General features: G+C 28.2%; 2 protein-coding genes across 6 annotated transcripts; one reads left to right on the top strand and one right to left on the bottom strand.

Moving 5' to 3' along the window:
* Positions 1–1139: 1139 nt before the first annotated feature.
* LOC148227126 (coiled-coil domain-containing protein 12) lies at positions 1140–3030 on the top strand. The gene is made up of 3 exons (XM_088203050.1): positions 1140–1334; positions 2513–2633; positions 2708–3030. The coding sequence occupies exons 1-3, from the start codon at positions 1195–1197 to the stop codon at positions 2915–2917; spliced, it is 471 nt and encodes a 156-aa protein (XP_088059176.1). The 5' UTR covers positions 1140–1194; the 3' UTR covers positions 2918–3030.
* LOC148227125 (carbonic anhydrase 7-like) lies at positions 2920–26190 on the bottom strand. 5 transcript variants are annotated; one of them, XM_088203046.1, is made up of 8 exons: positions 26091–26190; positions 25561–25832; positions 14927–14971; positions 14488–14652; positions 4754–4895; positions 4464–4569; positions 4171–4398; positions 2920–4104 (listed from the first exon to the last, which is right to left on the bottom strand). In XM_088203046.1, the coding sequence occupies exons 2-8, from the start codon at positions 25598–25600 to the stop codon at positions 3835–3837; spliced, it is 996 nt and encodes a 331-aa protein (XP_088059172.1). In that variant the 5' UTR covers positions 25601–25832; positions 26091–26190; the 3' UTR covers positions 2920–3834. The 5 variants fall into 5 exon arrangements, with proteins under 5 accessions (XP_088059172.1, XP_088059170.1, XP_088059174.1 ...); XM_088203044.1 differs by having other exon boundaries at positions 3700–4104; positions 4171–4404; positions 26091–26188; XM_088203048.1 differs by having other exon boundaries at positions 3700–4104; positions 25561–25736; positions 26091–26188.
* Positions 26191–26661: the final 471 nt, after the last annotated feature.

Raw genomic sequence — 26661 nt, 5'->3', positions numbered from 1 at the left:
TTAAAGGTTCAATGAGTTATTAAAAAAATATAAGCAGGGATATCAGTTCCACCTCAAATCATTCAGACTAGTCAGGGGGTCGCTGGAAAGTAGAATCGTTGATCTCCTCCTCTTTTCCTGGTCGCATATAAGCCAGAATACTGCCGTTAGAAAATTACTTCCATCAGAACGTCACTATGAATTGCTAAAATATGCAAAATTAGTTTTGAACTTAAATCCAGTTGAGATTACATCTAATAGACACAGACGATAACTTCGGAGTTCAGAGAAAAGCAGCCGCTTTTACGTTGATCGTCCGATCTGCTCTAGCCAAGCAGTCACGTTGAAAATCCAAGAATTCAAATTGATCTTCGAGACGAATTGAAGACTTTATGCCGCATCATCACGGCACAAATTGCATAGTTACATTTAAGCAATATTTAATAATCATTCAGATTTTGGGTTTTAAATCTAATATAATAAATTACAGACACGGATTGTGTCGCTGCAGTATTAGTTTATTGGTATATAGGTAGTTAAATGCTGTATTACTTTCTTTTATATGTTGCTTTGTGTATTTTATTACTCCAAACTTTGCGGGAAAGCCAAAATTGTAAGCTCCTCCGTGGGGTGAGCGTCCCACATTCCATTTTATAACATTTGGTTACTTTAAAAAAGGGTGATTTCAACAAGTGCAAGTCTTTTATAATTTAGTCAATTTGGTATATTTATTTAGTATTGTTTTATCGATAAATCAAATTATATTAAATTTTTTAAGCCCTTGAGATTTAATTTAATTATGATTTAAATATTTTACTTTTTGATATTAGTTGTTTAACCAGATTTAAAAGAATATAATATGAAATAAAATCATACACTTTGAGTTCACTCTTAATATTTAAAACGTATTTTTATTAAATTAAAAAATATGTAATTTAAAAAAATAATGCTCAAAATATGTTGCTTATAACCAGTGATTTAAAAAATAGTGTCATGTTGTTGAAAATATTAATTTATATAAATTTATTTTTCAACAGGTAAAAATGTTATTAATATATTATTTTCTCATAAAAAAAATTTTGAACAATAATTAATATAAAATAAATAAATTTTAGCGAAAATATTTAAAAATAATAATTAATCGTATAAACTAAATTGATACATTTTTGTTTCTGGCAGCACCGACATTTGTAGCAAAACTGACAATTGACAGTTATGGTGATGAGTAAGGTACACGAACCTGGTTCTTTGGAGCAGCAAGCACTAGAAAGAAAGGAAAGGCTCAAGGCCCTTAAACAAGGAGCGAATAAAGCAGAGTCCACATCTGAAGATGCTTCATCTCAACCGCTCCCCAAGTAAGTTCAACAAACATAACCTCAAACATTCAATACAATGTTATTCGTACGACGGCAAAGTCACTATTGTGCTATACGTAAATATCATAATCCACAGTTATATCACCTGATAAGCTACGAATGCTCTGGAAAATATCTTTATGTCAGGTTCGATGATTATTCTAGATAAGATATTTTTGGACAGAAAATTTTCTAAAAAGATTAAAATGTCTTAGACCCTTATTTTATCACTTTATTTTAAATTTCATTAAATTTAGATCAATAGTTGCTGAATAATTAAAAAAATAATTATTACAATATTGAATTCTGAGGTTGAACAATCCAAATGTTTACCTATTTTTTTTTAGATAATTTTAAAAATAATTTTTGTATGAAATAATATATGTTTGGAATAATCAGTGTCTGTAAAAATCTTGTCCGAAATTTTCTGTCCGCAAAAATCCGATCACCCCATATGTCGTATATACACAATTGGAGGTTACTTACTATCCAGCGCTCACTTATCTGATTTTGCATTTGATAAGGTTTTTCACATGCTTTTTATTCGGAAACCAAGCAGCTTTGGTTTTCCTAATGCTCTCATCAGTTTTTCGTAAGTTATCTCTTCAATTACCGTTAAGTTACAATACTTTTCGTTCTGATTATTTTATTTCTCCTTCAGGAGTGTCGCTGGGATGCATCTTAAGGCCTCTACTCTTCAATCATATTAAAGTGGCAATAAAGAACTGTAATCTCTTGCTATACACTGATGATATCAAAATGTTTCATGGTATTCGCACAAACGCTGATTCTCTTTCTTTACCCTGTCCCTATTGTTTTGGGGATGTTCGGTTACTAATCGCCTACCCTTCACTGTGTATAAATGTCACATGGTCACATCGAAATCTGATTTCCAGAATGAAATTCATTTTAGTTGATGATTTAAAGTGTAACGTTTGAGAGTAGATGGAGAATCAGCACCCACGTGGCTAACGCGGAGCGTTTATCACTTTTAATTTATTATTTTGCTACTTTGGTGCAAATATAGAATCCCATTAAAGCAAAGTACTCCTTATTTAATTAACACATTTGTATTCATTCACATTTTGAACTTCGCTCATGAAAAAAAATGCCATATGACTGATATAAAGTCATTTTTATTATATTAAGTTATAGAGTAATTTATGTTTATGTAATAGGCCCAAATTCCGAAGTTACAAACCTAAAGATGAAACTTTAAAAGAAGCTGTGTTACCGGATGCCCCTATCGGTGATGTCGAATCTGAAATAAAAGACCAATTGGAAGCTGCCAATTCTAAAGTAAGTTGTATTTTATTGTTATCTTCTCGATTAAATATATTTATAGATAAGTAATATATATTTGTTTATTTCAGGTTGTTATAGAGGAATTAGACATAACAAACTTAGCGCCACGTAAACCGGATTGGGATTTGAAGAGAGATATTGCGAAAAAGATGGATAAGCTAGAGAAACGCACGCAAAAGGCGATTGCGGAATTGATTTGGGAGAAATTAAAACAAGGACAGACTGATGACATAAACGTCATGGTCACTTTATCGACGCAGGGAAGTAAAATAATTTGATCTATTTGAGAATAACATTTATTTTTAATGGGAACATTCGTTTATGTACAAATAAATAATCATAAGTTTTGTAAGATTATACTAGTAAATTAAATTATAAATATTTCCGTAAACGCATTTTTTTTTATTTATTTATATAATAATAATCTCATTCTTGTTGTTTTATTACATATGATAAAAAAAAAATATTATATCAAATGTGAAATACAAATACAAACATGAAGTGCATATTTAACTAGTGACATCTACTTGTAATATTAAAAATCTATTGAAAAATGATTGAATATATAGAAATAGTGAGATAATAATTTCCTTTAAATAATTTTATGTATATTTAAATAATTTTATTTTATATTAGATCATATTACTAATTTGATTCAAATTATTTTTGGTTACATCTATAAAAATAATTTTAAAATGTGCATTAATTACTGTATATATAATACAAACAATTCTATATGCTATGTGCGGAATATCTAATATACTAATTTAACAATAAAATATCTAACTGTTTAAGAAGTTGATAAAAAAAATAATTAAATTTTGCTTTTATGTTATTATCCAAGATTATGTTTTTTAATATATAAAAGTACATATTGTGTAATGATAAGGACTAGAAATTATTAGAAAATAATGAGCGATTTATGCTATTTTTATAAATAGTACAACAGATTATTATTTTACTAATTAAATATAAGGTATTACTTATTATATTTTAATTAATAGTTTGAATGACTAAAATAATTAAAATAATATTATTAGGCTGTCATATTGTTTCTTTTTTATGATACAATATTTAGCCTTAATTCTCTACTATGATTTTGGCATAATATACTATGCAATTTGACTCACATTTGGATTCAACACTTTCAGTTATAATCCTCGTTTACATAATTCGTATCACATTCAATACACATTTACGCTACTACATATACTATCGATAATATTGAAATCATTAGAAATGTTATCGCATAAGATGGTGCAATACAACTACAATTGTTCCTGTTTCTCTTTTTCTTGTTTTCATTTTGTATCAGTGGTTTTTGTGATACAAAATCTATCGAATTGCCAAAGTATCCTCCGTTTTCAGTGTTGTAAAATACTGTTCTATCTCCGATGGGTTGCAAAGGTCTGAAATTGTGAGTTATCTTTCCATGATCGGATCGCAACTCTCTAAAACTGTTTATCTGCAATTAAATTTTATTTTTATTATATGGTTATTATGTATTTATATTTGATTTTATTATATAAACCTGGTCATGTGATAGTCTTATTGGTTGTTCGTAATCAATCCAAGTTACAACTTCAGAGCACGGTGGAGTCGTAAGAGATCCACTGTACGTGAAGTAATGTTTTAGATCATAAGGCAAAAGCGAGATTAGACTGAGAGGTCCTGGTATAACGGCCGTTGTTTGGGGTTCTGTTACATTAGCTAAAGCATTTGTCAGGTAGTCATACGCAGGATGGCCATGACGATCCAACTGAAACTCAATATATTTTATAATAATTGCATAGAAAAATATGATTATAAAATATATTTTAAAACCTCATAAAAGAAAGCTAAAACAGCAAGTCCATCTTCATGTTCCAAAGCACCTTTCGGATCACCGTATTCTTTTTTATAAAACACAACATGCAGTTCCATTGGAAAGCTGAAAATGAAATAAATTACACATTAAACATGCTATTCATTATCTGATATGCATGCATATTATCGTGAAATTGATCTTGTTTTATGTTGCAGATATGACCATTTTAATTATACACTATGGCGTTATGGTGTTTGTGTATAATATTAAATCTGATATAATGTGTATTTCCTATTTTATTTTATACCTTCTACTATTTATTTTATCCTCGCTTCCCATAGAATCGTTCATTCCCCAATGGAAATGCATTTGACTGAATATATATTCTCCGCTCAATGGGCCGTTAGATATCTTTGGAGGTTCGTGCGGTGGTTCTACTTTGATCATAACTGTAAATAATAAAAGATATCATTAATAATATGTAGATATTTATATTAGAGCGCAAGGAATATGATTATAGTTTAGTTTTTTTTTTAAATTAAACTTTCATTTCATCGCGAGAAGAAAAAAAAAAAGATAAGAGAATTTATTTTGTATGAGTTCAAGATGCGTGATAAAGTAGTGCAAACTGATCGAAAAAATGTGGAACATATGGTAGAATGGTGATTCCAAAAATTTTTGATGAAGATAAGAACCTTGACAATGAAGTAAGTCGTGAGCGTCCTTCAGTTGATAACGATTAATTAAATTAAAACTACGCACAACAATGCAAGAGCTAGCAAGTTATATGTAAGTAATCTAACAGATCTAGACTACTTAATACAGCTAGGACAATCAAAAGAGCTTGACAAATTATTGTATGAAAATCATAAAATCGCCATTGCGAAGTTTGTTCTTGCAGCAACACATTTCTCGATTGTATTGTAACGTGCGACAGAACATATTTTTAGTCTGTAAGCACTCGTTAGTATGACTGTTGTCAACGTATATAGATAATCACGCATTTTTGTCATTAGTATAAATATAATACAATAAAGACAAACGGCTCTAGCAAAATTCCCTGAGGAACTCCAGCTGGAATGTTACGTGGTAAGTAATGTTTAGTATTTAAAAATATAACGTGGCTTTCATCTCTCAATCATGAGCGAGTATCATATTATATATTATTAGATACCTCGCAGTCTGTTACACAATTTGCTTTTTGTTATATTTAGTTAAAGTTTAAAGCCCTGACTCACATATGTGTGTTGTTGCAAAGGGCAGTAGTACTATCAGTGTTTCGTTTACTTGTTTTTTTACGTGTTTTTTTTTATTTCCACCAGAATGTACACAAAGACTCTGTGCTTTTGTTAAAACTGTAGCGAAATGACCCGTCACTTTGTTTTTCAATGAGGTTATTATTATTGACAAAGTCATTTACTTTAAAATTAGATGACATTCTTACTCAATGATATTTAAAGATATCTTCAGAAATATATAGATTAACTTCTAATATTAGTATATTTAAATGTGTATTGCTATTTTTTTAGCAGCACAAGTAAAATTAATTAAATTATTTGTATTTAATATTTTATACACGTATGTATGTACATATGTACATATTATACATCAGCGTAAACACGCACTGCTATATGAACATATATACTATCTAACACACACATATTATTATTAAAAATGTACACAAATATTAAAAAATAAAATAAAAAAATTTTAGCACGACCAAAATATAATTATAAAAGGGAGCGTTCTCGAGCGCTAGTGTTTTGTATGTAACAGTGAAGAATAAAAGACGCTTTATTCATATGCTTAGGACGCAGTAGATTTCTCTATGAATCTTCTCCAATAATAAAAATGATCTCGTTTGTCATATTTAAGGACGCTGCGAACTGAAGTATTTTACAGAGTGCGAATCACCAATATATTGTTAAAGTGACACGAGCTCCGTATAACAAAGCAGAGCATCTTCGACGCCTTATATTTTAGCGAAGCGCATACTAAATCTTTCTTTCTGCTTAAATTTCACTCCGAATTTATTATTTTTTTATTTATGTGCTATATTTTCATTTAATTATATTTGTGCCATCATTTATTTTTTTATTTTTTAGATTAAATTAAGACCATCGTGACCTAACAGGTTACCTCAATGCGCCATGATGGTCGCAGTCGCAGTGGAAACGCTCGGTAACGAGCGTTCCCATTGCGACGGCGACGGCACGATTTTATTGCTTTTGACGTAGATTTTTGACTTCTTAGAAGGGATAATTGTTTTTTGAGCTCTCATATTGGTCAAAATTCGGTTTCTATGTGCTTTATTCATATAAGTTGTAATATTCTTACAAACAGTATTAATATTCCATTGCTGATTGTTTTTCTTTTGACGTGGATTCAAAACAGGGATCCCCATAAATTTGGTTAAAAAATCTCTGGAAAAATCTGAAATGACGGGAACAGATTGCTTCAACTCTTTTCTTAATCTCTAATGAAACTTCTCCCTGCTTTAAATTCACTAAGTTAAATGTCATTCAATTTTAGTAGAAACAGTTACTGCTTTCTATTAGAAGACCGACTACTAAAATCTTCTAATGGTTCGACGTTACCCGCCCATGAGCTGGAACGAAGTGCTGCTCTAATTTTAAAGTCCATCCAAATTTTAATTTGATTAAATATTTCAAATTCACCATGAATACATATTTTAGAAAGTCTACATATATCTGATTAAAATTGAATTGAGTAAAAATGTTTTAGAACTCACACAACTATGAAGTTATCTAACATAGACAAAAGCTCAAGTACATATATTTATAACGATTAGGGCTGGACATTTCGTCAATGGAACAACTTAAGATCATCCTTGTATTTGATTTTTTTCAATGATCCAAGGTGAATTCTATTCATTCCACGCTCCGAATCTGAGGTCATTGAATCGAAATTTCGACCAAAACATTCCTGATATTTTATATAGTCACGTAATTTTTTTTGCTGTTCCAAAAAATTACCCATTGCGCCATGACATGGCGGATTAGTTCTCGTAAGACTTTCCATTGTTTGACTGAAGCGCTGGTACGTTTTCCATAAATGATTCAGACGAAACCGAGTGTGGATAAAGAATGGATAAGTGTGCAATTGTTAGAGCGCTGTTAGCATTCGATCGAAAGCATTTCCTAGTCATTTGTCGATAATTTCGTTACGGAAGGCATTTTGAACTACCGATTTAACTGATATTGCAAAACAGATTGGAATTCGCTGCAACTGCATCAGAAATATTTGCTCATTTATTATTGTAAGCCTCATTTAATTCTCTGGTTATTCTGTAATTCATCAGACATACGAGGTACGTCTAATAAATATCAGATATAAACAAGACTGATTCTATTTTCTCGCATTAGTCGAAGTTTATGTTTTTTATGATTTGGATGATTTTTTTTTTGCTTTTTCAGTCATTAAAAGTTTCATTGTATGAGTTATAGATGCGTTTTTGTAACACATGACTAATACGCTATTAAAATTATTTCAGAGTTTGAAATAAATTAAAAAAAATTACAATATTAGAAACTAGTCTAGAAGTTGGTAATGATTGAGCACAGATTAAAAAATAATTGATTTATTGATTCTGCAGCTTTTTATATCCTCTATTTTATTTTTGTAATCAAGAAGCATAATCTCCAAGATTTATTTACATATGTATGTATGATATATACCCTTAAGAAATTAATTTTCAGGTTCATTAACTCTTTTGACTCGGTTGTTTGCCTCCACAAGCCATCCTGCTGCCTACAAATATTACAAGCCCATTTCAATTTCGTTCTGTATACTTTACGCGCTAATTCGATTGTCTTCGATTATGACAGTATCCGGTACATGTTATTTAAATATTATGCCTAACATAGGCAGGGGGGTTACAAAATTTTACTTGAAAAATAAATATTAATTTAAACTGTAATAATTTTTCATATATTAATTAAAATTATAAAACTATTCTCACTGCGCAACCAATTTAAACTCAGAGATTTTTAAATAAAATTTTATAACAAATAATGAAATAATATTACTGTCGGGACTACTCTTGATCGACACTTTAATTCCGAAACAAATAAAGTTTTACTGGTATCATAAATTCTTTAAACACCCATGAACATAGCTATTTTCATGGCTGTTAATACGTACAGCCTGTTGATATTATGCTTGGCACATGTCCAGGTTTTAGATCACGCTATGACAGGAAACACGCGCTGATTATAAACTTGATTCCATAAGTAGCTAGTTTGATTTTAAAGCTAATAAACACCTTGCTTAAAATATACTATCTTTATTTTTGCTTTTCTCTTAAGCTGAGAGCTATCAATACTGATTTTTCTGCACTATTAAATTTTAAACCATGTAAAATATAAAGTAGGGTATAAAATTATATTTTAACCAAAATATCATGAATATGAATTAGTATTTATTCTATTATTTTATTTTCGCTTTTATTGTAAATTTGTGATTTTTGATTTATTAAAAATAAAAAAGTATGATACAATAAACAAAAATTACAAGCTATATAAAAAATATATTTTTTTTTTAAAGTATGATCTAAAATATGTATGTTTCATTAGTTAATGTTGGTCTAATTATTGTAAACAATTTTTTTGTTGCGTTCAGGTTTGACACTCGTATTGTTAATTATACCACGAGTTTTATTTCCATAAAAAAATTAGTCAAACTTTATTGACTCATCGCCCAATTTTTAATAACAAAATTTTTTATCGCCCACCTTTACTAAATTCTATTTCTTTCTCATTTAATAATAAATTGTAAACGTAGCAATGCCCATTTTTTTAAATGTGCAATTTCAGAATTTCAAATAGCAAGTATTAAAGTTATAAAATTATTTAATAAAATAAAATAAAAAGTATTTTCTTTTACCTAAGATTTTTACAAATATTATTGATTAATACCAAGAAAAATAAATATTTTTTTGGTATATAAAAAAATATTTTTTGCTATTTTTACGGTGCTACTTAAAAAAATAAAAATACTATTTATAAATAAAATTTGATATTTAAATTAATATTTATTACTTGTAATAAATATTTGCTATTTATAAAATAATAAATGCCGCTCATAAAAAAGGATTAAAATATCCTAAAACGCCAAAAAGCAATACAATTGCTCCACAAACATCCAGAGATGTCTCGAACCAGAATTAAAAAAAGTGACACTTTGTCACAAAGGAGAAGATGCGTCGGAAACACGGTGAGAGACACATCACGACAGATCCTCGCTGCTCCGCGCAATCACAGCTGACAATAATTCAACTTGACACTCCAGCGAAGACTATGTGACTTTCAGCATAAGGCATTTCAACTCCACCACTTAATAACGGCATCGTTATTTTTCTATATATATGTGTGGTAATTTAAAACAAATTGTTATTAGTTTTTGATATAAAATAAACTGTCACACCCCTTTGGCCTTATAACCCGAAAGATCACCTATACTCAAATAGTTTTGCACAATTGGTGTACTACTTTTTATAATGTGTATCATGTGTATCGGCAAATGATATTTTTCGATTAGAAAATCCACTAAATAGTCTTGATTACAAAATAATTTTACATCCTCCTTTCTAAAAATAATATATAAATGCAATGACCTGGTAAGCAAAAATGTTTAAAATAACCTAGTTGTATGAGATTTACTAAGCAAATAATGATTTTACATTTTCATTGATTAATATTGATATTTCGGTACTTGAAAAAAATGTTGAAATACTGAGATAAAGGTATTGAAAGCACTATTCACGATCTCTTTGGTTGGAATTATATATAGTAATTTTAACCATTAAACATGTAATAATTTATCTAGACGTAAGCTTCACGTATTTTTTTCTAGAACGCATGTAAAGAGAACTAAATAGTCGTGATAGTATTTGTTGAGCCAGTTAAAAAACATTAGCATAGCTGTAAACAGCGGTGGTTCAAAAATAACTAATTTTGAAATGCTGCTTCTGTTATTATTTTACTAGCAAGAAAAAGCATTTCAAACCCTTGCTACTATTATAGTGTAAATCCGTTATTGTAAAAAATTACATATGTATATTGTAGAAATGTTTTAAAAGGAAATGCGCGAAACCACACATTTCGCGCTCTTAATTTCTCCGGGGATTTACAGGTATCACAGAAGTAATCACCTGGATGCAGATCTTTAAACTTATAGTATAATTATTATCCTAAGATATGTTTAAGTTGCTTGTATTTAAATGGTAAGTCGTTCAAATTATATTTACCATAATTCAGTAAGATATGTGTTGGTATTCTATTATTTTTTAAATTTTCACTCACTTTAGTGAACATTAATGGCATTTTTTTGTAAATGTGTTTACTTAAGTTTATGTACTTTTTAAAGCTTCATTGATACAAGTTCATGAAACATATACGAGGTGAAACCTTTACTCTCAATTTATCATCAAGTTTTCTAATTTTCGGTGGGTTTGATTCAACATTCTTAAGGTCAATTAGTAAGTCAACATTCAATTAAAATTGCATTGTGACACTAGGTTATTGTAAGGCCCAATTTACTCACGCAAGGCGCCCACACGTCAATCATCGGTTGGGAATGCGCTTTGTGCCGATTTCGATTGTACTGGATAAAAATGTGTGAAATCACTGCATTGCCAGACAATTGCGTGCAAACTAACCGAATGATAAAAAATTAACATGGAGCGATAGCATCAAAAGTGACATCACGCGGTGGCTTCGAATCGATTATTCGTCAAAATGTAATACGATACTTCTTGGAAATCATGCAATTGACATAAGCGTATAATGTAACAAGATAGCACAATTTTATAACAATATATGTATATACTGGTATAGCTACGCAGAAAATAAAATAAATAGTCTTAAGCTGTTACAAAATATGTGAAGCAGTCATAAAATATAACTCTCGCATGTGATGTATTCATTATTATACAAAAATAAAGAAGAGACGTCAAAATGTATCGAAAACAATAGCGTTTATTTGCTTTTGTATTATATTTCTATGGCAATAGCGTATTTGCAATTGAAATGAAAAAAAAATCAGTTTTCGGATCGCAAACAAGTTCGTATATTCAACTCATGTTATCAGCTTCTCTTATTTCTCAATATTATGCTCTCAAGAAAATCAAACGTTATATCATTTTAATTATCTTAAATCTACCGTTGAAATTTTTGATTTTATTAATGGATCAACACGATAGACCTGAAAGACCAGGGCTCGAATCCTATATTAACTCTAGTATTTTTAAATTTCTATCGTATCTGGGAGATCGGAATCAGTGATTATTATATACATAATGACAATTCCGATATTAATTTTTTTCAGATTTCCTAATCTCATGGATGAATATCGTGATGAATAATTAAAATTGATTCGAGCTTATTCGCGATTGTAAGTTGTAGAAATATTTTATAATTTATAAAAAATATGTCACTGGTATACAGACTTTGATTTCAGTTTGGTGTCTCTCTACTTACTTATTAGGCTTGTTGCAACAAAATAATTTTAATAAAAAAAATTATGGATTAATTTTCATATATAATGAAGAAATAAAAATCTTTAAATTATATTCGTGTACAACGAAAGTAAATCTTAAGCCAGTGGCAAGAAGTATCATAAAAATTATTAAAAAAATAAAACTTCAGAAAGTTTTATTTTGTGTCAATAAAATTATTTTCAATAAAAAAATAAAAAAGAATCAACATATAGTCTACAAAACTTCATCAATACTACACATGGGGTGAAAATATATTTACTTACATTATGTTTTAACTATTTTAACATATTGTGAAAAATTAGGAAATTTTTCTAATAAATAGCTATTACTTTAAATAAAATATCGATGCTTATTAACTTTGATAATTAACTAATATTTTCTGTGGGTAAGAAAATTTGTTATTTTTTTTATTTTCTAAAGAAAATATAATTTTTTAATTTATTTACAAAATTATTTTGAAGTTGAATAAATAATAAAATAAAGTTTTCCTAGATTTTTGCAACCTTCCGGATAAATTATGTGATAAATAAATAAAATAAAAATCGAGCTAGATCATGGACCATGAAACAATTATCATAAGCTATAATAATAATAATTTAAAACCAATCAAATATATGTCACTAATTTACAATTTAATTTAGTATATTAGTGTTTTCTTATTTGTTGTTAAATTATTACAAATAAATTATTATTTATATAAGTAATTCAATTTAAAATTCATAATGTTTTATTTCTTAAAATGTATATTATGATAATATTATATTTATTAAAAAGCAAACCCATAAATAATTACCAAACATTGAATATTATATTTGTCAAAGAGTAAATAAAAATACTGACCCAATAAATAAATAGTTATTTATAAAAAAATAATTGTATTCAATTTAATTTAATATGTATGAAGCATGCATAAATAAGTGAAACCAATAATTGATTAACAATAGTTAAAAATAATACTATATAGCATTTTTTCCATTATTGAATTTAGTATTATATTATCTTCATTAATAAATTTAGTTTTCCACGAAAACGTATTTGATTTAAAAATACTAATGCATTGACAAAATAATAAAAATCATTTCTAATTTCGTGAACAATAGCGACGTGACATTTGCTAATGTCGTTTTGGTTGCTATTTCTTGGTCAACTCTACTATTTTTAACTTTAAAGTTAAAAATTAAAAGTTGAGTTATACGACGCTATGATCGATTATGTGCTATACTGCAATACGAGCCAATGAATCCGGTAAAGAAACTGAGCAGCGACGTGCTGACGACCGATTACGTGCTAATGTAATACGCGAAGACAATACAATATAGGCAAGTATTTAAATAAATTTATATTACAGTATGAATAAAATTAATAATAATAAATTAAAAATGGGTTTGAATCTCTTCCAAGGAAAACTGTGCAATAACACAACATTATGTTCAAATACTAATAAGAAAAAAACATTATATCGTTTATTTAAGTCAACTCTTTTTATCAAAAATGAACAAAAATATTGATTCAATAAATATTGACCAATAATAATTATTTTAAATTTTTTTGCAAGAGTATAGAATACAGCATTCATTCTAATCTTTAAGTTATATAAAACTGGTTGTTTACATTTACATGGTAGTAGTATTAACTTGTTAGAATGTCTTTAAATGGTTTGATATTTTATTTACATGCTGTTTTTATCTCTAACATATTTTATAAATATTTTTTGGAATTATTTTGCTTTCATTATTATACCATTATTTTAGTTATTTATTATTAATATTAATTATTTTTATTGTATAATAATATCTATTAACTTTATTTTGTATAGAATCAAGGCTGTTTTTTAAGCTTTTTATACTACTAATTACTCTTAAACTTGTAGCATATGGTTTACAATATTTTTTCCAAAATTACACAGAAACCGGAAAACACAAAGAGCATTCAAATTTAAAATAGTTTATTGAATCCATATGTATGGAAATTACGGTCATTCAAGTGGAAAGGTATGTATTATATTATACGGGATAAATTAGCTTTAAAAATAAAATAATGAGATGAAAAATAACAAGCATGATAATATAAATCTCGTTAGTGAACTAAATAATTTCATTACATACATTTTAATTAATAATAACAAATAATTCTTCGAGGTTCAACCAACTTTTTTTCTCGAAAGTGAAAATTTATGTTGTTTATATTGATTTTTTGTGTGTATTATAAAGAGTTATTATAACTCATGGTATAAAAAATAAAGATTTGCTCTATTTTAAATTGTATTGTATGCTTTATTGGTGGAGCAAAGTGCAACAATAAAAAATGAAAATTATTTTGTAATTAAATTCTTGAACTAAAGTTTTTACTATTTTATTTAATGACTTAATTTATCTCTCAAATTAATTGGTCCTTTTTTAATGAAGTCGTAGTGTAGGAGTATAAATGGTTGTTATTCAATCAAATTCTCCAATTAGTATGACTTATTTTAACAATCTTAATTAAGATCTTAATCTGGGTTTTATATTAAAAATTAAGCATACCAGTATGTCCATTGTTGCTCACTAGCAATCCTTCAATTTCTTCTTCGAATCCATCCATCTGCAAAGTCGGTAGATTCACCTCTTTGACCATCAGTAAATTAATATCAATAGGACTCTGATGTTTTCCAAAACAAGTGCCAAACTGCTCCCCCCAGTGCTGAGGACCTAAAATCGCATATATAAATAAAAATTAATATAAAGATAAAGATTACCGCTAATCAGCGGATTCTCAAAGAGTCATATGTTTCAAATCAAATCATGATTATGCATGCATTTTGCCAATTTGATAACTGCAAAATGCAGGAAATCATTACGAATGGATAGAAAATTGCATAGAACGCTAACAATAAAGCACTAATGATTGATTTCAATCATATCTCTGAGAATTCATTGTAAGACATGTGATGAATATTTAATGTAATGGATTGAAAATAATCACCGTTATGACCCTCGTAGCCGAAATCTTGAGCTAGCACCAAAGCACCTGTAAAGACACGAAAAATATAGTTAGTTACATAATACTTTGAGCTTAACAATGATTTATAAATTAATATATAACGTGTATCATTGAGTAACTGAAAGCTAAGTGAATTATATAATATTATGTCATACGAATAAGAGCTTTGATTGACAAGTTAATGTATACAAATATATACATATATATATATCAAATGCAGCAATCCGGTTTATGAAGCTGATGATTAAATTTAATTAAAATCGCATAAATTATAATTTAATTTATTATTTAAAATTTTGTACATGTGTACATATATGTACACATATATTGCATTATTTTAATAACAATATATAATATAATATCAATAAAAGCCTGGGCGGTTATTTATTTCGGAATCGATTACATATATTGCAAGCAATTATTTAGTACTTGAACCATTTATAATGGTCTACATATACATATATGTTTAAAATTGCTTATAACCGTGTTAAAAAGTTTTTTCATAATATAAATTTTAAAATTAATTTTTAGAGCAGATTCTGCTGGTGGCTTGTTGGTCATCATGATAGATTAGCTCATACAACATTAGATGCCAAAATGCTAATATATGTATTATATAATATCACATTTCTTACTAGTTATTTCAAGATATTTAAACAATGTTTATTTCATGCATTCTTATTTTTGCATTTTTGCAACATTTAAGAAATAAGACAGTCTTAACCAAAAATTGAACTTTAAAAAGCGTGCCAAAAAAACGATTTGTCAGCTTAACTGCTGTGCCATCGTTTTTAATTGTCGCACACTCGTTTTATATTATTACACCAATATGCATAAGTACATATGCATTCAAATACTTTTTGTACGAAAATAAACAATAAACAATAGAGGTATTGCGCCATTCATTGAGATGGTTCACTTTGTTACGTGAGTTTAAAATTTATCATTTTAATTATAAAAAATAAGATGATCAACGTTGAACTGGAAAAGTATTATTAAGACGTTTGTCTTAAGATTAATCCGAATAACCTTTGATGGTTGTGTGAATTGCCGTTGAAATGACCGTGAAAAACGATTTAACAAATTTGTCGACAATTTATTGTTCACCTTCTTATTATGTGATTTTTTTGCGTTTGTTGTACTGAAAAATATACACATTTTCATATATAATCGTTTATTTTATATAAATATGTGAAGTCCCATTAAAACTGGCAATCCACGATATTACGTAAAGCTTTCAAACATATAATTTGTATAATAAAGTCCGGACTTACCGCAGCAGAATCGAATTATTACCGTTTAAAATGTATGCTTTTTAATTTATAATTATACACAAATAATAAAATATATTTGGGATTTGCTAAAAAAATATTTATTTCGTCAGCTTTATACAAGCGCGCGTGCCGTTCGGATATTTGGGCGGATTAGTAGCACAAATTACAATTGATCAGTGACAGCGTTTATTTAGATTATGACCCTTAGGGAAAGATTATACTTATGAAATAAGAATTAACATAGTCTGTTTTCGCCCCGTAAAATCGCATTGGCCAGAACATCGAGAATAAAAAAGAGCGAAGTACCACACATATCTTAAAAATGTATATAGCGTACTCACGACACTTTCATTAGATTACATTTATATTACATTACTTCACTTGAGACATACGACAGTAAAGAGAACCGAACTCGCACAAAACGAAGCTAAGTAGAACGAGGAAGCCGCTTCCCACTTTAAATCAAACTGTTCAAGATCCGATATAAAAATTATATAATACAGTGGATTTTTTATTCATATGGATGTTCATAAAAACAACGACACTTAAAAAGGAATGTGAAAAAAATAGACTAGTAATATAGTGCTAAAATTTCCTTTTCAGCGCAATTATTGTATCTGTATATTAAATAATTATAGTAATTGTAAAAATATATTTTGACCGTTTTTTTGACTTGCAACTTTGAAATATACAAGAGCTCAGTCCTGGGTTTGTTACCAGTAGAACCCACGCTAAATCGACACAGCATGAGTCTAAATTGTCAGACCGACACTATAAAAAAAAAACAGTTTTTCCACCTCGATCGTCAGATCTGGTCCAAGAGTCTAAGAGTTAATTTAAGCTTCAAAGTGTCTTGTATTTAATAGTCAATTAAGTCATCAGGTTTTTATTTATCAAAGCATATTTTAACATCATAATCTCATTTTTGCTACAAAAAAGAGCCACAAAACGAACGGAAATCGATCTCCAAAAGGCAGGAAACGAGTGAAAAGCCACAATGGCATTGACACTGACACAGGCAATGACAACTGCATGCGATGCCACGCTCGTTTCAGACAAAAGCTAATTGAAAAAAGGCACGCGGACGCACAGTTGGCGACGCCTGACGTCACGCTCTCGATTCGCGATGAAACATCAAAAGAACAACACCACAATGGGAAATTAAACTGAGTCATCGAAAATCGATTTGGACTATTAAAAATATTTCATGTCCATTGTGTTTTTTTTTTCAGATTTTTCTCAGTGTGTAGAAAGCTATAAAAGCGTATTTTAAACGGTGTGCAATAAATTTGATACTTTAGTGGAAAATTGTAAACATAAATTAGGCGATATGATTGTAAAAACATATATATAATATGATGCAATATAAATTAGTACGTTATTACACGACATGTTTTTACAGTTAATTGTTCATAAATATGTAGGTAATTTATTCAATCATTTTTAAAAATAATTGTGCGATATTTTAGTGCAAATTACAATAAACATTTAACGTTTAAGGTTATAGACAAAACTTTAAAAGTTAAAGATATTTATTTTTTAGGATCAAGAAAAAACTTTAACACGCGGAAAACGTGATAGTTTTACTGATACATCTACGATTGAAGAAGAAAAGTATTCGTATACTGTGCTTTCCTTAAAATCTAATAATTTATGTCACGTATGAACAGACATTTTACTTTTTGATATTGTTCCTTATTTCAGGAATACAGATTTCAAAGACCCAAAATCATCAATGTTAGTAAGAACTTCTTTCACTTTTATTTTATGTGTTATGTTCTAAATAAGTAATTATTTTTTCTCATATATTTTGACTTTGGTTAAGTATTATTTCCTAGTCTATAAAATAAACAAGGCGTTCCGTTAAAATTTTAGGATTTACGTTATAAGTGTTCCACCAATATTTTGCACTATAAAAACACTATTTTAGAGCTATAGGTATGTTCTTGTACCATCTATGGATTTGTATGTAAGGTTTGTGTTTATAATGTATATAAAATAAATTAACAGTTAATTTATGTGACAGGAATGTTTTGACAAGCAATTAACAAATAGCGTTGAAAAGCCGAAGTAAAAACAAAGAACAGTTAAATTAATTAAAAATAAACAACTTAAACCAGTTTCAACTACTTAAAGTACACAAAATTCACCATAAACTAAATATATTGTCACTCACGTGTTATTAAAGTAAATATTTGACAAGTTTAGGCATTTTAATTATCGATAAATATCGACGTAGGACATCTGTTTTTTTTACCAAAATATAATATATTTGTTTGCCTTCAATGGCATAATATAATATAATATATACATGTACATAAACATTACACCCGATCAAAATGTTTGACATACAATAAAATTGCTTTTTCATATGATAATGTGTTAAATTGATCAATTTAGAAAACGTACCACGTGTATTATTTTTCGTAAATTGTTGAATCACGTTATCGACATTTTATAATATTTTAATATACATATTATTGTATTTTTTATACAATAATTATGTGATGTTGTTTTATCCATAGTTTTAACCGTGCGAAGGTAACAGTATGTCTTCCTTGCATGTAGGTTAAAGTAAAGGTAAAAATTATGTATCATTATAGTATAATGTTATAGTATGAATTATTTATGCATTATTGAAACATTTTTTAAGGTAGCCTATTGATTGGTTAAGTTCTAGTTACTTCTGTATTTATTAAATACATTTATTTGCCGAAATATCAAAGAACAATGACATCACTATTTTAAATGTACTATTCTCCGTCACTCCTAGATTGCTATTGATAAATATAGGAAAATTGCTGTCATCACAATTTTTTTAAATGACACTTGGAAAACTGTCGCTTGTTCAAACATTTGATTGCTTACTATTTTTACAAAAAAGTGCTTTTCTATATTTATACAATTAATGCATTATATTTATACAAGTAATGTAAAAATAGCAATACATATTACAAGTTTATTAAAGTTATTAAATTCCTATTTTTTTATTTATGAAACGCTCATTAAATTCGGATTGTATAATTAAATTATATGTTCCTTTAGTCAAATACAATCGTCTACCGTAAGATTTTTCATACAAATGTGCAAATTTAACGCTTCGTAATTTTTACTTTCAATTAATTTTAAAAAGTCATCAATTATTATTTTATTTAGATTTATAAATAAAATATACATGTATAACATTTCTTACTTTTCAATTTAAAAAGAAAATTAGTATGAAAATTGAAAGTATATGTATTTCTTTTTTTGAAAAACAAACATCAAGCAAATGTTTGTTTCAAACCTTTAAACAAGATCTATGCGGGTGCGACAACTTTGACCCTAATTGTATTGCTACTACTGAGAAATTAAAAAAAAATACATTGACTTAATGACTTCTTAATTCGACATGTCCTGGCCTACGCATCAACAGGTTAATTATTGTTAAGACAAAATTTTCGTTTTGTTATTATTTAATACGTTGTGCAACAATTGAGAAATATTCTCCGTGGGTGCGTGCAAATGTAGTATCCGAAGGGGGTTCACTCTGGATTTTAGACGTCGAGGTGGACCAGGGGATGCGAAGAGAGAAGCGGCGGATTCTGTGATCTCCGCTGGTCTGCCTCATCTCGGTTTTAATCTAAGCTGGAGGATTTTCAAAGTTCGGATACAGTGAACTCCGAAATAGAAGTTGAAGTGTGAATGTTATTAGAAGCAATCTCCGAGAAAGTCTCAGAGGAGTTTATCTGAGGGGGTAACCCATTTTTTAGACGGTTAAAACGCTTTATCATATGCCAGACTGGCCCCTCTTTATTAATTAATCCTTCCAATTGTAAATAAAAGAGTGGTTTAATTTATGAACCTGGCAGTCAAATAAAAACGCTTCTGTTTTTTGAGCAAGTGGCATGGTAGTGTGTTTAAAACAGTAATCTAACCGATGAACAAGAAAAATTAAGTTCATCGTATAGAAAAGAGCGAAAGACAAAAAAATAGAAAATATTCGTTTTGACAAACGTTTAATAATGTGTGTGATAAGTGTTATTTATGAAACGATCATAAAGTATTAATCCATCAGAAACTATGCGCTTGTTGGGTGCCGAAAAATAGAGTAGGAGTGAAAAAATTATGCTTAAAAATAATTAAAGGATGTTTTATAGTACTATCACAAAATAAAATGCTTAAGAATTATTTTCCAGAATATGTAACCTAACTTTTCGAATATCCCTCGTATATTAAAGCTGTAAATTAACTATAAGCCGTATTTATCTGATTCGAAACTTTTGTATAAACATAATACTGTAGTTGATGAGTGTGCATTTGCACATATGACAATTCTCTAATCCCTACAATCCTATTTAACTGCCATTCCATTTAATATCTGTCCATAAAACCGATTAGCTAATTAAAGCAACGCCGTCATACTGATTCAATCGCTTTAATGTTATTGTTTTATATTTTTCATTATTTATTTTAGCAATAATTGCCATATAATATAATAATTTATGTGACCTCAGAACTTCATCTATTGTCATTATGGTAATAGTGGTATTTTTTACGTTTGGAATGTTGAAAAAAACTGTAAATCATGCGATAATCAAATCTATCCGGCAAACTAATACTACACAGAAGTATCGTTCAAAACATTCTGTCCTGATAACTTTCAACAATGAAACGTTTGAGAACAATCGCTTTGGTTCTTCCGGCGATCGTCCATGAAATATATATCGATCGGTGCATTGTACGGCGACTTGCAGCGGATGCATTTTTTTAAATCTATCTATATGTATATATTATGTTTATGGTAGAGAACAGAATAAGAAATTAAGGAAGTTTGGTACATTGTACGACCTTGGAAGACTTGTTTTACAGACCCCGACCTCAGGCGGGCTGGAAAAATAAGTTTTTTTTTATAAATTTGCGTCATTCGTGTCAATTCACTAAAATGCAAAATAGTCCACCTTAGGAAAAATAGTATAAAATAAAGTTTATAAATAAAAAATAAAGGTTTGCGTTTATGGAAAATTTTTGATTGATCAATCGAATAGTATACCAATTATAATAATTTAATAATAAAAAGTCTGTAATGTTCAACTACTTTTGAGTAATTGAACACTCACCGCTTCTCTTGTTGACTCATAGAAACGTCTCACATTTCACACAAACGATAACTTTCAATGTAGATTAACATAGCATACTCGTAAGAGTAAATAACGTAAACCAATTCTTTATCTGCATTTGGTAGATCATTTTTGCATTAAATGTATTTTTTCACAAAAATTAATGGAAGCTAAGTAACTAGTCATAAATGAGAATTCATTAGAAGTCTCGTGTACTTTTTAAAATTCACTCAAAATTTGTATAGAATAAAAATATTGATATATACGACAAGAATGTATAAAATTACATAATGAAAATGATCATTAGAATTTGTCTCGTATCTTCTTTATAAAACAATCATTAGCTATTTCCTCTTTAGTCTAAGTAATGCCCTGAACTTCGTTAATCTAATCTAATACAATAAGTCAGAATTTTAAATAAACTACAAAATGTATATTAAAATTACATTTTATTAGAAATTTTAAGTTCAAGTGAAATAACATACTAAATTACATTTTAGTAAAAAATAATATGATACTATGCATTAAAAGTCTCGTGTGCTATTTAAAATGTTTAAAAACGGTTGAAATTGTTAGCTGCACTTTTTTTATCAGGGTCAAATATATAATTTACGACAAGAACGTGTTAAACTACGTAATAAATATGTTATTGCCTTCAATTTGTTTAGTCATTTGATTTTGAAAAATATACTAACAGCATTTGAAATAATAATGATAAAAATATCGTTAGTTATTTCTAATAAAGGTACATAAATAGTATTTTCAATTTAAGTAATAATTGTTTAAATTTCTTAAACTGCATTAAAAAGACTGCAACTATTGGGCTACATTACAGAATGATCAAGCTGTATTTTTTTAGATCACTTAAAAATGTGTATTCTGAATAAAAAACAAATTTGAAGTAAAGTTTAAGAACATTCTAAAGAGCGTTTTTGTTAAAACTAAGATTGAACCATTTTGACTATCATTGAAAATCCTTAATAATAATGTCTTATTTGAACCATTAAATTTAAAAATATATTGTAAAAAATCAGAACGAAGCAAAAATAATATTTAAAACCTAAAAAGTTGAGGGTCCGGTATTCGCACACTTGCTAGCTTCGGTACCTCACGATAGTAAGGTACCGACAGCTAGTTGTTAATAAATACTTCAATTGCACTGCAAGGTTACAATAAAAAAATATAATATAACAATCGATTTTATGATATCAATATTGATTAAGTTTTAAAAGTCAGTTGTTCAACCTTTTATATTGATTTTAAAGATATTTATGCTATATTTATTAATAAGAAATTGCTTGATAATATATTTGTGTACACAATAGCTCAATATTAAATATTTCGTGATAATAAGACAATTATGCAGTCATTACAAAATATAATTTACAGTTGAATATTGTTAATCTTATAAGTTTTCAAATAATAATTAACATATAATCACGTTTCATATTGTTTTTAAATAAAAAACGTGATTCACTGGTAGCAATAAATAATTTACTATATAAAGTAATTATTTTTTATAAATATTATTAAACAAATATTTAACTAAAACGATAAATAAATATCGCAAAATTTTACCACATTATATATTATAACGACTATTTGTAGCAATTTTGTGGTTGGCAAGTTATACAGCGTCACAAATATATCGACGATAAAGGAATTTTTGACACGTATATTTAAGCCAGTTACATAAATTTACAACCAATTATTAATAATGAAATAATGAACGTAACCACAGAATTATTCAGCTATAACATTTTAGGCAAAAAAAATACTTTAATATTTAATTGGTTCATATTGTTTTTATAATATATTAAATATATTTTTTCGTTTAGTTTCTATCATTGATTGTTTTAGCGATTGATTTTAATATTGTGGTATATCCTTTATTCAACATAATATTGAACATAATATTAATCTCTAGTCAATTGTGTTTTATTCACTGTCATGGCGAATAGAAGTCAAATTCATAATAAAAGCAAAATGAAACAAAAATAAGAATCGTTAAGAATTAAAGGTATTTTGTGAATTAACGTATGAATCCTGTGAACCACGAAAATTTTCGAATTGATTTTTGTCAAGATCAAATTTTAAATGTAAAAAGATACACCTACTCTTGTCACGTGCGGGATAACTGAATGCTTATAGATGTAATAAATAATGATAACAACATTAAATATTAGAAAATAAATAAAGAGAAAAATACATTAAATATTAAAATTTAATCATATGAACCGGACCAGCTCCTCGTATCTGACATTAGGGGATTCGGGGAATTCAAATTATAGATCCCGATTCAAGTACATATATTACGAACTAAAGTGTCATAGAAGACTGACGGATCGTCAATGTCAAATGCGTTCCTCATAACAAAGTCAAGCATCTTGGAACATATTTTTCAGACGTCGTTTACGTGTACAGAGAATCTCCACTTGTTCTCAAAAGTGATACCGGTATCTTTAGTGGAAGTTTCTGTAGCCAAAATGTTTCCAGAGAGATCGTAAGAATAATCTGATGGCAAACGGGGATAAAAAAATACACAGTATGAGACTTTCAGACACTAAAAGGCCGACGGTTGACGGAAGCCCATCTCCATAGAGAAGCAAAATCACTCTGTAGAGAAAAGCAGTCTGTATCATATCGAATGCATTTAAACAATTTTAAATCATCTGCATACAGAAGAAATCTTATATTTGTAACTGCCTTATTTATGGCAGTAATAAATATTGCGAAGAACATAGGGCTCAAATTGGACCCTTGAGGAGCTCCCGAAGAGGTGAAATATTCTTTCGACAATCGACCGCCATAAATTACAAACTTTCTACGATCGCTCAAATAATTCGAAAATAACCGAGTTAAATCATCCGATATTTTTTTTAATAATAATCCATGATAATAAATTTTATTTGTTATTAATATCCAATTTTAATAATATAATTTAATACATAGTATACATATATAAATTAATATATTTTAAGACTTCTACTTTCGGGATCGTCAAATTGAAATTACAAAATCTAGGGATTTCAATTTTTTATCTGTGCTCCTATTACATGGATCACATGGATCCATTTGGATTAAGGTAATTTAAGTAGATACTTGGATAACTGGTTATTCTTTATAATTTAAGACATCTCCTAAATGAAAAAAAATCAAGTATTGCTAGTTTTGAAAACTATTTATTGAAAGGATTGTACCTGAATAATAAATATTTAAATTACGGTTCGAAAAAAATATCAAAGAAAAATAAAAACCCAGATATTAGGTTTTTTTTTAAAAATGTGTTGCCTTAGGAATTCTCTGCAAATTACATTATGTAAAAAAGTGTTCCATTTGTAATTTTATATTGATGCAGATTTTGAGAGTGTATATTTTTTATGTTATGACTAGTATATACATATATTGTAATATTTTAATAATTTAATTTTGTATTATTATTAAAAAAATTCATTTCACTTTTTTGATGATGCTTTAAGTCGATCGTAATCTGGATTGTAGTATACGGTAAAACAATCTTCAAGGTGTGCAAAGTTTGTTACCTTTTCTTCGAATAGTTGCGTTTGCCTCATTAACTTAACAAAGGCGACTTATAACAGTCGAAAGACCAAAACCGTTCTGCATTACCAAGATTTTGCTGTACAAACACACACTTCATTTCTATAAATACACACGCAAGCTAATTGAGACTTCTCTTCCTATATTCCGATTTCCGATTCGAGACGTATATGCATAATGTAATATATTAATTTTTGAGTCGCGTAACATGTCCATTATGCGCCTAGACGAAGCGTGAAAGTTCTCTGACATTCTTCAAAAAAATTCTGCGATTCGCCGAAAGAATAGATACTGTGTATTGTGTCTGAAATTTGAGACAGTGCGATTTCAATGTGACTTATGTTATGTATTTCCAATTGACTTCCTACTTATCGGTTGAAGTAGCACTGATACGCGATACTTTTACCGTAATATATTAAATCGGGTGTAATTATCAATACTTAACCGAAGGAGAGACACGTGGGGTTTAAGCATATTTATAAATATTTACAAACATGCAACTGGAATGTAATATAAATAATTTATTTCATTTGACAGTGCAACAATGTGTGGTTGATTGATTGGTCACATTTTTTACTTATGTACATTGTATAGTTGAAGCTGTGTTTGTTTTCGAGAGGATAGATGAAAGAGATTTTTTTACCGAAACATATATTTACATACTGTTTAAATAATAGATACTCACCGGTACACACCAGGAACGTTATTACAACGGGGGAGAACATTCTTGTTGAGTAGAAAAGTAGCTCTTGCAGTAATGTTTATTTAGTTTATTTATTATAAGAAAGTTTGAAAAACACTGAATACTTCAACGTTCATTAGCAATGTCTTTTTTATTGTTTAGGTGCACCATTAAAAAAACTGAGTACAGTAAAATTTGTGTGTGTGACTTTCTATTTTGTGTATAGTATACAACTATCTTTTTAAAATATTTTAATATTATTTCACTTGTTGTTTCTGTGTAATAAACATAATATAATACACGATTTAAATATTGTTTATGACTAATTATACCAAACAAAAATGCACTTTTGCAACTAAAATATTATTTTAAATTTTATTGCCAAATTTAATTAGACGGTAATTAATTTAATACATCATATTCATAGATTAAAAGTTAATAATATTAATAGCAATCATAAAATATGGTTTTATTATTATGCATTAGGATATATATATTTTTTATGAATAAAGATTATATTTATTTATTTTTACTGTTCGATTGATGGAGAAAATTAATGTTGTTAGGTGCAAATTTATTTTTAACACAAACGTCACACGCGTCACTGTGGCGGTCGATTTGAACCGACTGTTCAATGTTTTGTCGCACATTCGCTTTTATACTCCACTTGTGACAGAATGAAAATCCAACGGAAAACTCAATAGGCATTGATTCGCTTCATAATGCGATTAGGCTCGATTCATCAATAAGCACTCCATAATATTATATTTGATAAGTTTCCTTGAAAGTCTGAATGAATAGTATAATCGACTACTTAAAAAGAACTTCATTATCCTTAGATAGCAACTTATGAACAAATATTTACACAGGTAACAAATATTTATATTTAAATAAAATACACAAACTATTACTTTTTTTACGTAATAAACGATTTTGTTATACGATTATGTGTACTTTCATATAAAGCTGTTTTAATTTTGGCCAAAATATAAAAAAAACAAACAGACAATAAAATAACATGTATTCATCTATTGGGTTAAATATATAATACATGAATCAAAGAAATATTACGGTAAGCTAATTAGCAATTGAGAAATTTCTTCA

The sequence above is a fragment of the Plectrocnemia conspersa genome, unplaced genomic scaffold, assembly GCF_051122295.1.
Source record: "Plectrocnemia conspersa isolate PC_06_02 unplaced genomic scaffold, ASM5112229v1 ptg000013l, whole genome shotgun sequence".
Taxonomy (NCBI): Eukaryota; Metazoa; Arthropoda; class Insecta; order Trichoptera; family Polycentropodidae; genus Plectrocnemia; species Plectrocnemia conspersa.
Note: the sequence above shows the minus strand (reverse complement) of the source record. Positions and strands in the feature narration are given on the sequence as shown.